At 35.3% G+C, this 20,171-nt stretch overlaps 2 protein-coding genes across 3 annotated transcripts in view; one reads left to right on the plus strand and one right to left on the minus strand.

Annotated features, from left to right (window-relative positions):
- The window catches only part of CCNE2 (cyclin E2), a 12,418-nt gene extending 2,778 nt beyond the window's left edge, over positions 1-9,640 (plus strand). Inside the window, exons 6-12 of the mRNA XM_004370762.2 lie at positions 15-104; positions 2,471-2,617; positions 3,845-3,940; positions 5,316-5,450; positions 7,331-7,442; positions 7,944-8,101; positions 8,532-9,640. Coding sequence (XP_004370819.1) covers positions 15-104; positions 2,471-2,617; positions 3,845-3,940; positions 5,316-5,450; positions 7,331-7,442; positions 7,944-8,101; positions 8,532-8,642 — 849 coding nt within the window. The 3' untranslated portion in view covers positions 8,643-9,640. The remainder of the gene's footprint in view (positions 1-14; positions 105-2,470; positions 2,618-3,844; positions 3,941-5,315; positions 5,451-7,330; positions 7,443-7,943; positions 8,102-8,531) is intronic.
- Positions 9,641-9,791: 151 nt separating this feature from the next.
- INTS8 (integrator complex subunit 8) overlaps positions 9,792-20,171 on the minus strand; it is a 75,120-nt gene continuing 64,740 nt past the window's right edge. The window contains exons 21-27 of one of the 2 annotated variants that reach the window (XM_004370763.2): positions 19,313-19,431; positions 17,923-18,026; positions 17,247-17,297; positions 15,749-15,822; positions 15,604-15,668; positions 15,403-15,446; positions 9,792-10,200 (exon numbers count right to left, since the gene is read on the minus strand). In XM_004370763.2, coding sequence (XP_004370820.1) covers positions 10,084-10,200; positions 15,403-15,446; positions 15,604-15,668; positions 15,749-15,822; positions 17,247-17,297; positions 17,923-18,026; positions 19,313-19,431 — 574 coding nt within the window. In that variant the 3' untranslated portion in view covers positions 9,792-10,083. Of the gene's footprint in view, positions 10,201-15,402; positions 15,447-15,546; positions 15,669-15,748; positions 15,823-17,246; positions 17,298-17,922; positions 18,027-19,312; positions 19,432-20,171 lie in introns of both variants that reach the window. The other variant, XM_023726064.1, reaches the window with a different exon arrangement.

Raw genomic sequence — 20,171 nt, forward strand, 5'->3', positions numbered from 1 at the left:
TGTTGAAAAAAGAGACCAGATATGTTCATGACAAGCATTTTGAAGTTCTCCATTCTGACTTGGAACCACAGATGAGGTCAATACTTCTAGACTGGATTTTAGAGGTATGTTCCAGCAATAAAAATTACACTTGTCTCTGTATGATGGGAAAATACTGAGATGTAAAAGTGCTTTCCGTGTGTCCTCAGTTTGGGTATGTTATCCATTGCCTGCGGCCATCTTTTTGGGGGTTCTTCCTATTGTTGATGGTACCAAAGCAGAAAATGTCTGCTTTATAAGACGAAAATCATAAGGACATAGCCATTATATCCCATACAACCCAAACCCAAGTCAGAATTCCTGGTATCAGCGGATATTGCTGTGTACCAGGCACTTGTTCTAGTTACCAAGGATACTCAAGATGTACAGAACATATAGTTGACAGGGTTTTGATTTCTATGCAAAAGGAAGAACCAGGAGTAGGCTTCAGGGCCCTCAGAAGTCCTTTATGCATCACCAAAATCAAATTAGGGTTTGGAATCCCAATTTCTATGTCCTAAACTATAGGAGGCTTTGAATATCCAGAAGTCTGTAAGACCTCTAGGCTCCATGTAGCCTCCCTTTATTATATACCTCTATTCTTTTCAGAAATGTACTTTACTGTTAATTTAAAGGAATAATAGTGATCCTGAAGTCCTTACAGATCTGCACCAGAATTTTCTCTCTTGTTCAGGCCCATTCCTTTTCTCTGGATAATTTAGAAGACTCTAAGATGATTGATGAAATGATTATTTGTATTAATGATAAACTGATTTTCCTCCAACCCTTAAATATTTGCTCTGTAGTCTAAGACAGATACGTGTGACACATCCTAAAGAGGAAAACTAAGCTTTTTAGTGTTGATCTCAGAAGCTATCGGAAAGTTTTCAGATTATAAAATGTCCTTTTGAGTCAGGTCGTTTGCTCCTTATTCTGAGTAGAAGGGATGATTGTTATTTCAGTCATGTGGGTACAAAAAGATAGTTGGGTTTTTATTAGTGTCTAATGATCATAGAAGCAGCTGAAGTATAGGTATATTATTTCCTTTATATGCTTTGTTGATTTTTATCCATTTGCTGTCTATCCAATTTATTCTGTTTTTCCACAAATATATGACTGTGCAAAACCACACAGAATATAATAAATTCAGCAGAATGCTAAACTTTTGATATATTATTTTAGTCTTGGAATGCAAAGATTGTTCAACATTTGAAAATCTAATAATTTAGTACCTGAATAGTTTAAAGGAGAAAAATCGTAAGATCTCAATAGATGCAAAAGACATTTTTTTGAAATTCATACTCACTCATTTTAAAATATGTACTAAGCTAGTAATATGAGACTTCCTTAACACAGTGTTTATTGGAAACTGCATTTATCTCTATACTTCTGTTTCCTCATCTCTAAAATGGGAATGATAATGGTACCTATTTCATAGTTATTGTGAGAATTAAAAGTTTTCGGTAATTTTTCCCTTATAGTAAATGTGTGATAGCTACTATTTATTAATAACAATAGTGAAACATTAGACAAATTCCCATTGAAGTCAGAAAGAATAAGATAAAGATTCTGTCTATCACCAACTTACTCATCTAGTATTCTTCTATAGTTCTTAGCCAATGTAGTAAAACATGAAAAATAAATGAAGTAAAAACATTGAAAGGAACACAGCTGGCATTCTGAAGTTAAATGTCTACCTAGAATGATGAAGAGAATCAGCTGGAACTACAGAATAAGAATATAAACTAAACATGAAAATTTACCCACGTATCGGCAATAAACAGGAAATATAATTTCTCATTCACAGTCAGGAAAAAGTATAAATGTATCTAGGAATCAATATACTAAGTCTAATGTGAAAAAAAACAATAAAACTAATAACACTACATTAGAATGGTAATAGATTTGTATCTTATTGGTGGGGCAAATGATTAATGTGCTCTGCCAGTAACTGAAATGTTGGGAGGTTTGGGTTCACTCAGAGGTGCCCTGGAAGAAAGTCCTGATGATCTACTTCTGAAAAATCAGCCATTAAAAACTCAGTGGAGCACAGTTCTCTAACACACATGGGATAACCATGAGTCAGAATTGACAGCAACTCATTAATTAAAAAAACCCATTGCCATTGATTCCAACACATAGCGACCCTATGGGGCAGAGTAGAACTGCCCCCGTGGGGTTTCCAAGGCTGTAATCTTTATGGAAGCAGACTGCCACATCTTTATCCCTCAGAGTGGGTAGTGGGGTGAACCGCCAACCTTTTGGTTAGCAGCCGAGCGCTTTAACCATTGCACCACTGGTTTATTAGCACAGGTTAATGTATTTTTTTCCTGTCTTAGCTTTGGTACCCTAAAAAAACAAAGTTTGACTATTCTAAAGTGTGGTATGCTAAGAGATGATGTTCTGATCTGGAGAAATTTTAGAATATTTAAATGTTTGGATTCTTCTCTAGGTATGTGAAGTATACACACTTCACAGGGAAACATTTTATCTTGCACAAGACTTTTTTGATAGATTTATGTTGACACAAAAGGATGTAAATAAAAATATGCTTCAGCTCATTGGAATTACTTCTTTATTCATTGCTTCCAAACTTGAGGTAAGTTCTCAAAGGTTATCCATAGATATATTTCTTCCAGACTTTTGGATTTTTTAATTAACATGTTAATCCCAGAGAATACTATTTTTGATATTAACTCCTTTGGAAAGCTGAGTGATTTTTTTCCTTAATAGTTTTTTTCAGTGTTATCATGAGAAGAGAATAGTTTATCATAGTTCCTAGACTATCATGATACTCTGAACCTATGTATAAATCTTTGGTTTAGATTCTGGACTTACTATCTGTTCTATGGCTCATTCTGCCAAACATAAAGAAGCTGTCTCTGTATACATAATTATGACACTTGGATTTGATAGAATACTTTGAAAACTAAAGGACCAATCAAATGAAACAAATGCTGTATTGGTTTACAGTAGTGGTCTATCCAGCCTGATATTTCTGTATCTGATGGTGGTACCATGATAGAACACACCTCCTTTCCTGAGATTTTAACACAGTCTCAAAAGACTAAAAAAATCTACTTTTCTTAAACAATACAATCATCAACACTCTTTTATCTAAAATTTTTGCAGCCTGTATTGTTTTGAGGATAGAGGAATTGTAATCACGTATCAATTTCCTTAAGTGTATTTTTCTTTTTCTTCTATATGTGTCTCTTCTGAGCTTTAAGGACTATCCAAAAATTCTGCCAAATTTAGTGAATAAGTTCGTATTCAGTCTCTCTACCTGAAATCATAGTGTTTCAGGTATCTTTCTAGGTTGAAATTCTAATCTTTAGCCTGTTCTCAGGCTTTTTCTTTTAGTTGTTCTCTGGACTGTCAGAATAGACCTCTTGTCAGCCAAACTGCACAAAGTATTTTTTGATTAACCATACTTTCGTACCAGAGTAAAAGATATGTGTTTAGCTTCTAGACTTTATTTGCTGAGTGGCTTGTTTTGGCCAGACCAAACTTGTTTGGCTTTTACTTTTTTCTTAACTGAAGCGACAGGTTAAGACTCTAGTCATTTATTAGCTACGATTCAAGGTCAATTCTATCAAACTAAGTCATTATAATCAATATAGTAGCTTATTTCGATACCTAGATATGAAAAATATCTTTAAATATAAGGTTGTTTCTGCCTATAGAATTATTTTGGATAGTCGCTAAGATTTATAATCACTCTGTGAAGCTGTCCTTAAGAAAATGAAGCCTCTATGTGGTTAGTAGGTAATTCTGTTTCAATTGCAACCTCAATTGTGCTTAATAAAAAAAATCCATCTTAAAGGAAATCTACGCTCCTAAGCTCCACGAGTTTGCTTATGTCACTGATGGTGCTTGCAGTGAAGAGGATATCTTAAAGATGGAACTCCTTATATTAAAGGTAATAACTTTGTCTTTATTATTTCCAGTTGCAACTTAGTAACACAGTAGTTATTGCTGAATTTCAAAGACTACAATGTAAATAATCAAAACTAAGGTTTTACTATTAGGATCCAGGTCTAAGAAATTAATGCATCGAATTATTGACAATGGTTATGGGTTATGGCTAAGAGGGGGGATTTACATATGACTTTTATCCTCTAAACTCTACCTTTTTATATCTTTCAAGTTTCTTATACTGAGGATATATTATTTTCCTAACTGAAGTGATTAAGGACAACCACTTTCAGTACATGTAGGTATTCAGCACGTGTGTATATATATATATACATATATATATGAAGTCCAAAATTATTCTCAAATCTTAGCTCTGATTTTCCTCTTTCAGCAGACAGAATTAGAATTATTTCACTTTATTGTTCTTTCTATATGCAGAGAAAGGGCTATTAATAGAAGGGTGGAGGAGAGAAGCATAAAGGTGTTTAATCAGGCCTTCAATTAGACATTAACAAGGTAAATGTTAGCTACTTAAAGGTATGTAATTTGGACATCATGGATTTATAAATAGGACATAAAGAAAACATAATTGATACACTACTTCATTTACAGAAATCTCCAGTTCATTGCAAACGTTCTGATTGATAGCTCTGTTAGAATGAGTTGGCATTTGATGAGTTTTAATAAAAACGTTATCCAGATGCAGCTTATCCAGATTTAGACTTAAAGTATAGCTGAGTACTAAAGTATAGGTGACTACACTAAGGAAGATGTAAAGGGAAGATGGAATTGTATGGGCGGTCCTACAAGCATTAAGACTCTATTTCTTCCTGTTTTAGGCTTCTTGTAAATAGTGAGGTCCCAGGGCTTGCTGGAGGAAAAAATATCCTAAGTAGGGTGTGTGTTTTTTTTTTTAAAGTTTTATATTTTGACCAGAAGCCAATACAGATCACTGTAAGAAGGAAAAAGCAGAGTCAGCTCTTAGAAGATATGAATGGAATTCGCTGTGAAAAAGTCAATGCATACAATTAAAAGGGCAGTTTCAATAAGTAGTGAACAGATATCGGAGAGCAGGGGCTGCAAGGAACTGGAAAAGCAGGAACAAATAGGTTCAGTGAACTTTGTAAATAAAAAGATAATTAGGGAATAATAAAGTGGTTTTTATCAAAAACAGTATCAATAAAAACACAAGCAGCTTTAGACTGTAAGATGTCCGTAAATATTTTTAATAAAAATGAAAGAGGTCAGTAACAGAACTCCTCAGTAGAAGCAAGCTTAAAGCAGAGTAATTTTCTTAAATGACTGTTTTAAGAAATTAGCTATAAAATGTGGTATATGCACTTACATTTATTAACAAGCATTAATAATTTCATTAACAGGCTTTAAAATGGGAACTTTGTCCTGTAACAATCATCTCCTGGCTAAATCTCTTTCTCCAAGTTGATGCTCTTAAAGATGCTCCTAAAGTTCTTCTACCTCAGTATTCTCAGGAAAAGTTCATCCAAGTAGCTCAGGTATTGACGTTTTTATTGAATATATGCTAATATCATTGTTAATTACAGGATTTGTTTAGTGTATATAGTCTATATGTATATACATATAAGCTATACAACAAAACAACAAGGCATATTGAACTCAATTCACTCCTTAATTAACTAGAACAAAACTTGATGCATAAAATTCTGTTCCCAATGTTTATGTTGCTTAATAGTTCTAGAAAACAAAGTCTTTAAACTTTTATAAGTACTTTCCATTCTTTAGGAGTCCAAACTAGAGAGTTAAATGCCTCTTTTTTGATACAAAATGAGGGATGGGAATTTGCAACCAGTTGTCTTTAAGCTTTATGTTTTAAAAAAAAACAAAAAACCAAACGTGCTGCCAAGCAGTTGATCCCGACCCATAGTCACCCTATAGGACAGAGTAGAACTGCCCCATAGAGTTTCCAAGGAGCAGGTGGTAGATTCGAACTTCTGACCTTTTGGTTAGCAGCCAAGCTCTTAACCACTACACCACCAGGACTTTATAATGGCACAAAGTTCTTCTGTATGATTATCTTATTCTTTGTATTGGAGTACACAGGGTACCTATTTAAGTTATATGTTAAAATCAATTTTGTTACAGGATTTTTTTTTAAACTTAAGTTCATATTAAACTTTTCTAGGCCAGAATATAACAAACTTTCTAACAAAGTGACTAACTAGAGGGGATCCATTCTTTCTTGCCTACTCATAAGATGTGTCTTTAGGCTGCCATACATGAAAGTGAAGAAAATCTACATTCTGTGTAGGCTGTGAAAATCTTGCATATGGAATTTAAGGAATGTGGTACTTTGGGGTATTAAGTAACCTAGGTTAAAATTTGTGTTTTAAATCTAGTCAGCACATTATGAACTCTAAAATTGAATAGCCATTAAATATATTGGAATTGGTTCATTTGTAAAACTTTCTAATGAAGACGTACTAAATCTTCTGTCAGAATTCCCAGTATCCCAGATTGTCACAGGCATTTGATAGAGGGAAAACCTTTGTTAAACAATGTGGAAACCATTTCTAGAGCATATATTTTCACTTCTAATTCTTTTACTCCTGTTTCTACAACCTTGTGGACCAATGGGGAAAACATACTAGTTTTATTCCGCTGGAATAAAGGTATCACCTCAGACTCTGAAATTTAGCCCTTTTACTCCATCCCCTGCTACTTGTTCAGCTCTCATTACCTGGATTACATTGATTCTTAACTAATCTCCCTGCTTATAAACACGTTCCCTTCTAGTCTGTCTGCTTTGCTGCAGTCTGCGGGATCTTTCTTTAAAATCCTCCAGTAGATTCAATTAGCCTATAAAGTTCTGAGTTCTTAATATTGACGGCCCTTTATGGTCTAGTCTAGGCCACATGCCTCTCTCCAGCAGGGGTTTTTTTTTAAATTATTAGTAGTAAGGAATGAAGAAAATATACTTATTTCATATTTTTTACCTTAGTTACTGCTACTTCAGTTCCAAGGAAAAGTAATGCTTTCTCACTTACCTTTGCAAATGCTGTTTCCCATACCCAGAATATTTTCTACCTCCCAATCTTCCCAGCTGCTTCATCGTTTGACATCAGAAGCCTTCGCTGTCTTCCACAATGGGGATTAGATGCCCTTCCTACTAGTACACATCACCCCGCGCCGTAACACTCTTTTACTTGTCTGTTCATTCCCTGACCCACAATCCCAAGACTTGAGTGCCTTCAGGGTGGTGGGTTATTTATCTTTGGATCTCTAGAGCTTTAGCAGTTCCTGGCATAAGGTCAACATAAGCATTCTAAAATATTAGTTTACTGATGTTTAGTAGGACTGTGTAGTACTCATCCTTCTCCTTCTAAATCACTTGTAATTTTGCTTTTTCCTTTGTTAGCTTTTAGATCTGTGTATTCTAGCCATCGATTCATTAGAGTTCCAGTACAGAATATTGGCTGCTGCTGCCTTGTGCCATTTTACCTCTACTGAAGTGGTTAAGAAAGCCTCAGGTAAAACTCTATATTCTGTTATTGTCTCACTTGTTCACAACTTTTAAAGGGACTGTCAATCTGTGAACTTTAGCATTCTGTTAAGTATGAATTTAAAACTTTAGCAGAAACACTTTAGTGGCTTGGTGATTACCTTCCTTTCTATTAGAAGTACTTTCTAATCTTCAGTTTATATCTACAAACAAAAAATAAGGTCAAATGGAACTTAGACATTTGAAGTGAATCGACATGATTTCACTGCTTTACTCTAAGAGTTCTTTGGGGTTGACAACTTCATATGTAGAAAGTACTAGTTAAACTCTGAAGTCCCCTTCCCCTTCAAAATAGTCACCATAAACAGTTTGAGAGTGATAATTTGTTCTGATTTACTAAACTTTTTGATTTTGGTGTCTTTTAAAAATGAGTTTTAAAATAACTATCTTAAAATTTAGAAGCAGTATATTAGTCGTAAGTTAGTTTCAGATGTAACCTTCACATTTTTTCTGATTTTTCTCTATCTAGGTTTGGAATGGGATGACATTTCTGAATGTGTAGACTGGATGGTGCCTTTTGTCAATGTAATAAAAGGTACTAGTCCAGTGAAGCTGAAGGCTTTTAAGAAGATTCCTGTGGAAGACAGACACAATATTCAGACACATTCAAATTATCTAGTTATGCTGGTACGTTTTTTGTGGGTTTTTTTTTTCTTCTTAGTATTTAGTAAGTCATAGAAACTGACAGTAACGCTACTATGGAATAATACTTCAGGCAGTTATATAAGATGGCAAGGAGATAGAAAGTTCTGTGAAATCCATACTGATTTCACATAGAAAAGTTAATAAAATAACGTAGAAGTCAAAGCAAGACTTGTGAATTGTCTCAAAATCAATGCCAGTAGTCCAGGTAAGAGTAAAAAAATATATATAGTTAGACAGGCAGTTGAAACTGTTGAACCTTGAGAATACGACTATTCAGTTACACAAACAGAGAACATTGTGTTAGGGCTGAATACTCTCAAGTAAATACCCAGATATCTGGTTTGACTTTGTTTTACTATATCAGTGCTTTATCTTAGCTCTTAAACTCTGCATGATTTCTTCACATGTGTAGGATGAAGTAAATTATATAAACACCTTCAGAAAAGGGGGACAGTTGTCACCAGTGTGCAATGGAGGCATCATGACACCACCGAAGAGCACCGAAAAACCAGGAAAACACTAAAGTTACTAAGCAGAAAAGTTGAAACTGACTGAGTATATGGTAGAATTTCACAGAAATCAACTACTAAAGTTTTACACCAAAATATGCTGTGATTGTCCTAGCCAATTCAGAAGTTACACTGCCGTTCTTTGGTTAAAAGGCCACTTAAAATTGGTACTAAGGGGGAAATTTATTTAATTCCTATGTTAGCCGTTAAAGAAACAGCAGGACTTGTTTACAAAGATGACTTCATTCCCATGGTGACTGGATAGAAGCCAGCTGCAATTTATGCCATAGCAACATTTTTCTTGGATCCAGTGTTACTATGTTTGTTATCTTGATAAACTAGGAATTTTATTATTGGAGTTTTGGACTAGGTAAGTGCTACCTTAAAGGGTACATTAGGTGAATATAGTACTTTGAATCTAGCTTTTAGATTCTCAAAATTCATGCACTCTGACTAGTGCAATTTGGTTCTTAAAATTTAAACTTGTTTACAAAGGTTTAGTTATGTAATAAGGTAACTAATTTATCTACAGCTGCTGTAGCAAGCTGTTATAAAACTTGAAGTTTTACAAATGATAAACTTTAATCTGTTTTTAACTAGTTTTTTTGGCTTGCCATAGTGTATTTTTTTAGCAATGAGGCTTAAAAGAACATGGTGTTTAAACTGCTCTAAACAGTGGGAGTACCAAAGAAATTATAAACAAGATAAATGTTTTGACTCCTACTTGGGGCTCTGACAGATAGATAGGTTGCTGTTTGATAACCTTTTTGTATACCACAGTTTGGGTGAAAAACAAATACCTTTTAAAACTATTTATACGAAAAAGTCACTTTATTACTCTAAGATGTCCCTAAGGATTTTTAATTTAGTGTGACTACAGCTTTATTTATATTCCTAAAATTGTTAAGGCCCTTTTAAAAATCTACATTATGATATAAGGACAGTGTCAAAGTGATAAAAGCTTAACACTCGACCTAAACTTCTATTTTCTTAAGGCAGAAGAGTATTAAATGTATACTGACTCCTAGAAATCTATTTATTACTTTAAAAAAAAAACAAAAAAAAAACCTTGACACAAGAACTTGCTGTATATAGACTAGCTATTTCTCCATAAATATCTTAAATCAGGTTTGTTTTTTATGAATTTCAGCCTCAAAAGTGGAATTAGAAAAAAATTATACTAGTTTATTCTGTTACCAGACATGTGAATCGTTTCTTCTTTTGGAGAAATTATAAATTTAAGCTATTGTTATGGTATGAAGTCTTCTGTATAGTTTTTTTTTTTTTTTAAACTAATATTGGTTTCAGTATTTTGTCTGAAAAGAAAACACCACTAAATGTGTACATATGTATTATATAAACTTAATCTTTTAATACTGTTTTTTTTTAGGCCATTGTTTAAAAAATAAAAGTTTAAAAATTTTAACTAACTGCTTAAAAATTTTAACTAACTGCTTAAAAGTAAAGTTTTGCCATTGCTTGGAGAAACTTTTTTTTTCTTCTCTGTGCTGCCAGCTGTAACACTTCTTCTGGATTGCTTGCATTCAATTCTGTCTGGCCAATGGCTTTGATCTTTCAAAATAGAAAAGTGATGGTATTAGCAGTCTGGTAAAAATAAGTCTTGCTAGTACACGTAATATAAAATTATCTATATGCTAACAGTGATAGTTTAATGATTAATTGAAACTCTAATTGTAAAACCCAAGAAGCGCAAAAAAATTAACGAAGACTGACTAGAGCCATTCTTAGGAGAAGACCAATTACTGAAGCATTTATGGAATTATCTTCAGTGACATTTTATTACATTAAGTAAGTTCATAATAAGTTTAATCAACTGAATACCAGTAAACAAACTCTATATGGTAATTTGACAAATGATACATTTCCACAGTTAAACTGGAGTCAAATGCTTAAGACTTCTATAAAATATTTTGAAAAATCACAATTCTGTTTCAGGGCTTCACTTTTTAATGTGCAAAAATATCCGGTTGCTCAGCACTGTAATAGCATACAGTGCTCACCTTTTTCATGATTAGAAAGCAATATCTCAACCTACTAAAAATCTAGAGTGTTCAGTGAGGGCATACTTTGAAGAACTTAGAATCTACCTTTAGATGATTTTAAAAAACCAATTAGAACATCTTTAAACAGCAAAGACTTTCTGATATGTGGCTAGAAGGGAGAAAAGACTAATCAGAAATGATCATCAGTTACAGACAGGAAGTTAGAGAGAGGGAAGATTTGCTGGATGATGCCATTCAGTATGAAAGAATGCCTGTGGTAAAGGCTGGTAGTCGAGTGTAACTTAAAAGAGTTGTTTCACTGTATAACTGGGAGCTCCTAATAATCAAACACTTGCTCACCAAAAGACTAAAAAGACAACCTACAGACTGGGAAAAAAAATTTTGGCTATGACAAATCTGATCAGCATCTAATCTCAAATCTACAAGATACTGCAAAACCTCAACAACTGAAAGAAATAATCCAATTAAAAAATGGGCAAAGGATACGAACAGGCAAGAAGACATTCAGGTGGCTAACAAACATATAAGGTAATGCTCACGATCATTAGCCATTAGAGAAATGCAAATCAAAACTGCAATGAGATACCATCTCACGCCAGCGAGGCTAGCATTAATCCAGAAAACACAATAAATGGTGGAGAGGTTGTGGAGAGACTGGAACACTTATACACTGTTGGTGGGAATGTAAAATGGTACAACCACTTTGGAAACTGATTTGGCGTTTCCTTAAAAAGCTAGAAATAGAAGTACCATACAATCCAGCAATCTCGCTCCTTGGAATATATCCTAGAGAAATAAGAGCCGTCACACGAATAGATATATGCACACTCATGTTCGTTGCAGCACTGTTCACAATAGCAAAAAGATGGAAACAACCTAGGTGCCCATCAATGGATGAATGGATAAACAAATCACGGTATATTCACGCAATGGAATACTACGCAATGATAAACAACGATGAATCCGTGAAACAACATGGAGGAATCCAGGAGGCATTATGTTGAGTGAATTTAGTCAGTCGCAAAAGGACAAATATTGTATAAGACCACTATTGTAAGAACTCAAGAAAAGGTTTAAACACAGAAGAAAACATTGAAGGTTACAAGGGTGGAGAGGCAGGGACGGGTACTCACTAACTAGAGAGTAGACAAGAATTAAGTGAAGGGAAGGACAGCCCACACTACAAGGGAAGTCAGCACAACTGGACTAAACCAAAGCTAAGAAGTTTCCTGAATACAACCAAACACTTCGAGGGACACAGTAGCAGGGGCGGGGTTCTGAGGACCATGCTTTCAGGGGACATCTAGGTCAACTGGCATAACAAAGTTTATTAAGAAAATGTTCTGCATCCTACTTTGGTGAGTGGCGTCTGGGGTCTTAAAAGCTGAAGAGTGGCCATCTAAGATACATCAATTGGTCGCAACCCACCCGGAGTAAAGGAGAATGAAGAACACCAAAGACACAAGGAAAGTATTAGTCCAAGAGACAGAAAGGTCCACATAAACCAGAGACTACATCAGCCTGAGACCAGAAGAACTAGATGGTGCCTGGCTACCACCAACAACCTCCCTGTGAGGGGACACAAGAGTCCCTGATGGAGCAGGAGAAAAGTGGGGTGCAGGCGCAGAACTCAAACTCTACTAAAAACACCAGACTTAATGGTCTGACTGAGACTGGAGGAACTCCAGAAAGCATGGCCCCCGGACTCTCTGTCAACCCAGAACTAAAACCATTCCTGAGGTGAACTCTTCAGACAAAGATTAGACTGGACTAAGGGACATAAAATGATATTTGTGAAGAGCATGCATCTTAGCTCAAGTAGACACATGAGACTAAATGGGCAGCTCCCATCCGGAAGTGAGATGAGAAGGCAAAAAAGGTCAGGAGCTAGTTGAATGGACACGGGAAATCAGGTGTGGAAAGGAGGAGTGTGCTGTCACAGGATAGGGAGAGCAACTAGGGTCACATAACAATGTATGTATACATTTTTATATGAAATACTAACTTGAATTACAAACTTTCACTTAAAGTACAATAAAATAAAAAAATAAAGAGTTGTTTCAGACATGCAAGATATCCCAAAGACAGCTGGCTATAAAAGTCCAAAGTATAAGACAAGTTGGAATAACCAGGTATTTGAGAGAAATATACACCATGTGGGTAGGAGTCAAAACCATGAGTGGATGAGATTACCCAGCGAGAACAAAGAATGGTTAAAAAAAAAAAACCCAAGGACTAACCTTTTGGGAATATCAAGTTTAAGAAGTGGGCAGAAGGAGATACCCATAAGAAAAAAAAGAAGGGACAGTCAGGAAAAAGAATCGAGAAAAAATTATGCTAGGGAAGCCAAAGGAATAGAGTTTTTAATAAGGAAGGAGAGGTAAACAGTAGGATAAGGATTAAAAAGTACCTACTGGCTTTGGCATTTGGTGACCCTTAAGAGAGCAGTTAAGAGGGGTGATAGCAGAAGCCAAATTGCACTGGACTGAAGTTTCAAACACTAGGCAGTGAAGGGATAAGAGAAGACTGGAGGTATAACCATAAATGTTTTTATTAAGGATGAAATAGTTTATAGATGATGGGAGAGATTAACAATATAGAAGAAGGCATAACTAATTAAAAGGTCCCTAAGAGGATAAAATCAAAGCGTAATGAAGAGTATAGTTGTAGCCTATTTTAAATGTAGGAAATAGGAATTTAAACAGGCACTTCTTAGGCCACAATTCCCAAGATTTCCATGAGGACAGGGGCTAGTCAGTCTTTTTTCTTATCTACCTCAAGCATACAAGAGGCAAAGAAGTTACTGAAAATAGAAAAGGTAAAAAATGGATAGGGAGATTAAGTGGGGGAAAAGCCTGAAATAATCCCTGAAAAAAATGCAGACTGCTAACTAGTGGGAGGTAAAACAATTAAGAACCGAGGGACCAGCTAAAGCTGGAGATTGTGGTTTGGTAATGGCACCAGTTAATATGGCATAGGACTTTTTTTCTAACAGGACTCAGTAGTCCAGGAAAAGAAAAGGGGTAAATTATTACTGATTCAGGATTAGAATTTTTCCCGGTGAAATGAAGGACAAAAAAACAAAGATGCTGAAGATACTGATCAAAGAGTAGTCTGACAGTCAACCATAGACAGCAGTGGTCCCCAATCTGGTTTGTTATTAGAACCACCCAGGAAACAAAAATTGGATTCCAGGGCCTCATCTCAGACTGACTGAATCAGTTTCTCTGAAAGTGCATAGAGACTGGTTTTGCTATACTTGGGGTGAGTACAGAAAGAAGAGAAGCTTGGAAGGGGGTGACAGACTGGGAAAAAACTGGTCATGAACCTGAACACTTCAATGACCAAGAGAAGCACAGGATCCAGTAAGTCAAGAGAAGGACAGGGACTAGATCGAACAAAGTGGGTTACCAACAAGGCACAGCTATGGGTGGTGGTGAAACAACCAATGGGCTGCTAATCGAATCACCCAGCAGCTTCACAGGGGAAAGACTTGGCCATCTGCTCCCATAAAGATTACAGCCTAGAAAACTCTATGGGGGCAGTTCTTCTGTGTCACATGGGGTCACTATGAGTTGGAATCCACTCAATGGCACCTAACAACAACATGGGTGTGGGTGGCTGAAGCAGAGTAAAGATGACAATGGAACCAAAGCTGCAAAGACCTGTAAAGTTAAGGGTGTTGGGTAAGTTGAGTACGTGTCTTTTGATGCATGTAGAACAGTAACCAGGAGGTGAGATGAGCTAATAAGGAGGTGCATATGAACTTCAAAGGAGAAGGGGCTTTGAAAATCATATATAGCCTAAGGGGCCTTGGAAAATTTCAGTTTTGCCTTCCAGCTCCAGGTAAATGGGAAATGAGAGAATGAGTAACCCCCAAATAAGTGGAACTAGCTTTGTGGGTTTTTTTTCAAAGAAATGACACTGTTATTCTGTTTCCCCTAAATAATGACCATACAATTCAGTCCAACTCTAAAGCTTTAAAAGACAAAGAAAACTTAATAAACAGCATATACTTTTGTTAATGAGTGAAAGAGCAAAGAGATAATATCTATGATGGTACTAATGTAGCAAATGTTGGGCAAGTGAAAAAGAATATACAATTTATGTTTTAGCCTATAAATCAAATAAATCATACATCCATTCACTAAGTACTGAGCACCTATTATGTGCTGGGCACATACATACCAATAGTGAGAAAACCAAGTCCCTGCCTGAGGGGAAATAGACAATAAATAAATATATAGTATGTCAGATGCTGGTAAGTGTTACTGAGAAAAAATTTAAAAGGAAAATGAGAGTAAGAGTACTGGAGGGGAAAAAGAGAAGGGGTACTGCTCTAAGATGATCAGGGGAGGATGATGAATAAGAAGGTGACATTCGAGGAGAGACCCAAGGGAAGTTAATATTCCCAGCAGAGAAAATTTCAAAGGCCCTTAGGTGGTAAATGGTCTTGGTATGTTCAGATGGGTAGCTGGAGGCCAAATCATATGGGGCCTTGAAGGTCATTTTAAGGACTTGGACTTTATGTGAGATGGGAAACCACTGAAGGTTTGGGGCAGAGAAATAACATGATGTAATGTTTTAAAATAAAATAAACTGAGATATAGTTCATATTACCAAAAAGGGATCTTTAAAAAAAATAAACACTATTAACCAGAATTTTGGCAAAAATTAGGCACACAAAATCTCTTTTGTTGTTTCAAATCTTAATTATTCTATCACCAAAGAAAGGCATGAGGTAACTTACTGCAATTTGTCTTTTATCTGTTTCTCCTCTTTTATGATGAAGATCTAAATGAATCAGTTAGGAATAATGCATCTGATATGATTACATATGATAGCATTTAACTGGTTTTCAGTTTTGATTTGAAAAATACACAATATTACGTACTGATTTAGTTTATACAAATGAGCCATTTTAACATCACATATTTTCATGAAAGGATACAAGTCAAGTATTCCAAAATGGTAACATCCCATATGTAGTCATAGTAGGAGTCCATAGCATCATGACTGAAAAATAGAATTCAATTACTACCTCTTTCTTAAGCAGAAAAATTTCAACTCCATCTTATTTTAAAAATCATTCATACCTGTTTTGTTCTTGCAGCGACTTAAAGGCTGTTTTGTAGTCAATTTCTCTGAGGAACTGACATAAAATTGCCACCTACATAAAGAAATAAAGACTTGAAATATGATTTTATGTAACTAGTGTCAACAATGACTCTGTTGGTTTTGGAAAAGTAATCTTATTCTTACATCAAGAATATAGTCAAGTTAATTTAAGACGCCTTGCAGATCATGCTGAGTGGGTCAGCTTATACTTGTGGATTCCATCCAATTTTAATTTCAAAAACCTTTATACAAGTGTCTCTCTGCCCAGTATTTTCTTCACGGATGACCTAAACCACAAATTTCTGGAGCTTTGTTTAGATGAATGAGAAGCTGGCAAAAAGCCAGTTCAGAAAACTGAAGGGAAGGAGATGGAAAACTGCCGAACAAAAGTGTCATGACATTCAAGGACACAGAGAACACGTAATTAAACCTTTCACAGCTGACAAGTACAGAAACTCATTTTGGCAAAGTTTAGGCTGTCAGTGCTACTCAACACCAAACAGACGGGATCTATTTCAATCAGATACGGCAGTCATAGCGCTTTGTCTTTCATTTTTTAAATGATATAGTTCATATAACATAAAATTCACCTTTTTAATAGTACATTCATAAAGATGTACATCCATCACTATCATCAATTTTAGATTGTTTACATTACCCCCAAAAGAAATCACATACCCCTCAGTCATCACCATCCAAAGCCCTCTCTGCCTTCCAGCCCTAGGCAAACACTAAACTACTTTCTGTCTATAAATTTGTCTATTTTGGACATTTCATATAGATGGAATCATATAATATGTACTCTTTTATGACTGGCTTCTTTAATTTGGCATAATGTTTTCAGATGCATCCACATTTAGCATGTATTAGTACATCATTCCTTTTTACAGCCATTTGGGTTGTTTCCACTTTTTGGCAGTATTATTCATAATAAATAATGCTGCTATAAATAATCATGTACAAGTTTTTATGTGGACATTTGTTTTCAGTTCTCTTGGTTATATACCTAGGAATGGAACTGCTAGGTCGTATGGCAATTTTACGTTTAACTTTTCGAGGAACTACCAAACCGCTTTCCAAAAAGGCTGTAACGTTTTATATTCCCACCAGCAATGTATAAGGGTTCCAATTTCTCCACATCCTTGTCAGCACTTGTTATTGTCTCTTGTGATTATAGTTATCTCAGTGGGTGTGAAGTGGTATCTCACTGTGTTTTTTCACTGTGGTTTTGATTTTCATTTTCCTAATGATTAATGCACATATCTGCTCTTAAACCTAAGAAAACATACTTGAGAATACTTTTCCATTTATAAGGTTCATAGGTCAATATTTTCTAATTCATAAATACTTTTAGTTAAATATCTATAAACTACTAAAAAAAAAAAGTTAAAGCTAATTCCCAGTCCAATGCTTTATATATATTATAAACTCTCACATACATGAAATTAAACCAATATCACAGTATTATAAACTAACCTGTGTGTGGCAATTCAGCAAAGAACAACATTTTATCATTCGTTTTATTACCTACAGAAATAAAATTCTGATTATTTTCAAAAACTAGTTAATAGAAATTTTAAAACCTTATTTCAAAAGCCATTTAAGTACTGAAAAAGCCCATGTGTTAAACTGTGACACTGGTGGCCAGAGGTAATAGCAATGCATATCAAAAGAGAATGAACAAAATTTAAGATTTAGGAGGTAGAATCAATATGACTTAACAGCTGACTGGAAGTTGGGGGAGAGTCAGTAAAGAGCCAAGTATGACACTCAGAATTTGGGCTTCATCAACTCAAACAGTTTAAAAAAGGAGTGTAAAGTGTTTGGTATTTTGGGTCTATTATTTTTTTGTTTGTTTTTAAGAAGGGCAAGTGAGTTTGTCAGGAGGGGACCTTGGTAAAGTAACATGCTAAAATCAGTTTTGGACAGGGTGAGTTTGAGGTATCTTTAGGAAATCAAAACAGCAATGGTCTATGGTCAGTTGGAAATACGGAAAGCGAGCTGTCCTAAAGCAAACAATTTGGGAGTTATCACAACATACACGGAAATGAGTAGGTTCACACAGAGAGAGTACAGAGTGAGTAGAAAAGTGGGCCCAGAAAGAACATTTAAAGGTAGGCAGGAGGAAAGAAAGTCCACAAAAACAACTTACCTGGTCTGTATAAACATCGGGGGGCACGGCCTTATTAAAGAAATCAGAACACACAGCTCCTGCCTGGAGGTAATAGTGAAGAGCTGCAGAATACTGATTGGTAGCTGAAGTTGAAAACAAAGACACAACAGTTGAAAAACCAGACAGAGCCTCTTTTGTGGAGAGTCAGGCTGACTTCATAAATTGACAAAAGCAGACTCAAACCACAGACTTAGGGATAAAACTTTATACCTATCCAGGACAACACAGAGAAAACAATGGCTTTTTTTAAAAAACCACTTTAAAGAAGCAATACAGTAGATTCTCTGCCTTCTAAAACTGACCTGCAAAAAATTTAGCTCAGATTTCTTATCAAACTTACTAGTACGGAATTTAGTATTTGGAAGTATTTATTTCTCAAATGACCAAACTAGAAACATACCCTAATTTCTCAAGGTAGTTTCAGAACCAACACATCTATTCTGAATATAGATACTAAGATATTGATGATTAATTCTTTTGAGGTTTGAGGTGAAAATGGGCATTAAAATAGACTCTTATTTGCTTCAAAATACAGCGGGGGGTGGTGAGTAGCAGGAGATAATATACGAGGGTATAGACAAAGCAAAACTGGCCATTAGTTAAATACTTGTTAAATCTGTGGAGTAGGTACATGGGGGTTCATTATTATATTCAGTCCACTTTTATATTTTGAAATTTCCCTTTTCAAATAATCAACTCCTAAAAACTTGACTCTGAAATGATACCATAAGTCAGATATTTTATTTGATCTGTACAGTAATACGAATATTGGAAATTTCATATCAAGTCAGAAAATAATATTTATATATACCAGACGTGAAAAACAAATAATTACCAAGAGTGCCTGAACAGACTTTAACCAATTACCACGGAGTCGATTCCAACTCATGGTGACCCCATGTGCTCCAGAGTAGAACTGCACTCTATAGGGTTTTCAATGGGTATGATCTTTTGAAAGAAGACTGCCAGGCCTTTCTTCCAAGGTACCTCTGGGTAGATTTGAGCTACCAACCTTTTGGCCAAGCACTTAACCGTCTGTGCCACCCAGGGACTCCTGGAGAGACTTCACAATCTTTAAATAGCAATTTTGCAGAATAAAAACTTCACCCTTATTCCTTAAGAATGTTTTACCAACTTATTAGATCAACAAATACTATTCAAAAAAAGGTAGTCAGTCATTTGAACCAAAGTTTCTACACAGAAAAAAATGCATAAATATAACAATTATAATTTTATTATCTCAGTTTTAACTAGGAAGAATTAGATAATCTCCCAAAATAAAGTATTCTAATAAAATGTGCAATGTATTTATTTTCACTTTTGAAAGTGCTACAAAAATTATCACAGAGCAACCATACATTTCACTCACCAAAATAAATGTCAGCCTGAATAATTAACCAGGAATGGTTGTTTGGATTTATACTGAGTGTATACCGAACCAGCTCTTTCACTGTGATTGCCACAGCTTCAAAGTCCACTGACTGGAGGCTAGAGGAAAGACACTCAACATTAATCTCTATATTAAAAGTCAATTTCAAGTTCTATACAAGCATTTACTAAAAAAACAAAAACCCAAACCAAAAAGACATAGCCAAAACTTAGGTGGCGATAAATATGTTAAATATTACTAGTCGTAAATAAATAATAACTATCAGAACAACTAAGTCTGATACAGTATGATAAGCTAGCTTCTCATAAAAAGTGGAAAACTGAATTTTGTTTGTTTTTCCAAAATGCGATACAAGGTAGACTAGGTCACACCAAAAAAAGTATCTTTAAATCTTTTACAATTGTGTAAAACATAAAAGTAGTAGGATAAAACCCTTATGTCTGCTTTTATGACAAATTAAACAGACTCAAAACTTCCCCAAATTATTTTCAAGTTCTGTTATCTAGAAGCAGCCACATACACAAAACAAATGAACAAACAAGGGCTCAAACACTAACGCTACTGTATGGCCTCAAATCCACCTTGTGGCTTACAAGAGTTAACTGACTTCCTTAAGATTACTAAATGTCTCACTGGCCTTCGTGGCGTCTGGGGTAATTGTGGCAAGTATACCACTTCAGTGTGTTCAGGTAGCAATAAAGAGTCAAGAAAAGAGTAAGGAACGGGGCCAGATGTTCTGAGCCTGGTTAAACCTGGAAGTCTTGGGATACAGAATTAGAAGATGGAACTGTGATGATAAAAGCCAGGTCAGCATCCAAGAAACACAGCTGATAGCTCC

This window comes from Trichechus manatus, unplaced genomic scaffold (genome assembly GCF_000243295.1).
Source record: "Trichechus manatus latirostris isolate Lorelei unplaced genomic scaffold, TriManLat1.0 scaffold00009, whole genome shotgun sequence".
Classification (NCBI taxonomy): domain Eukaryota; kingdom Metazoa; phylum Chordata; class Mammalia; order Sirenia; family Trichechidae; genus Trichechus; species Trichechus manatus.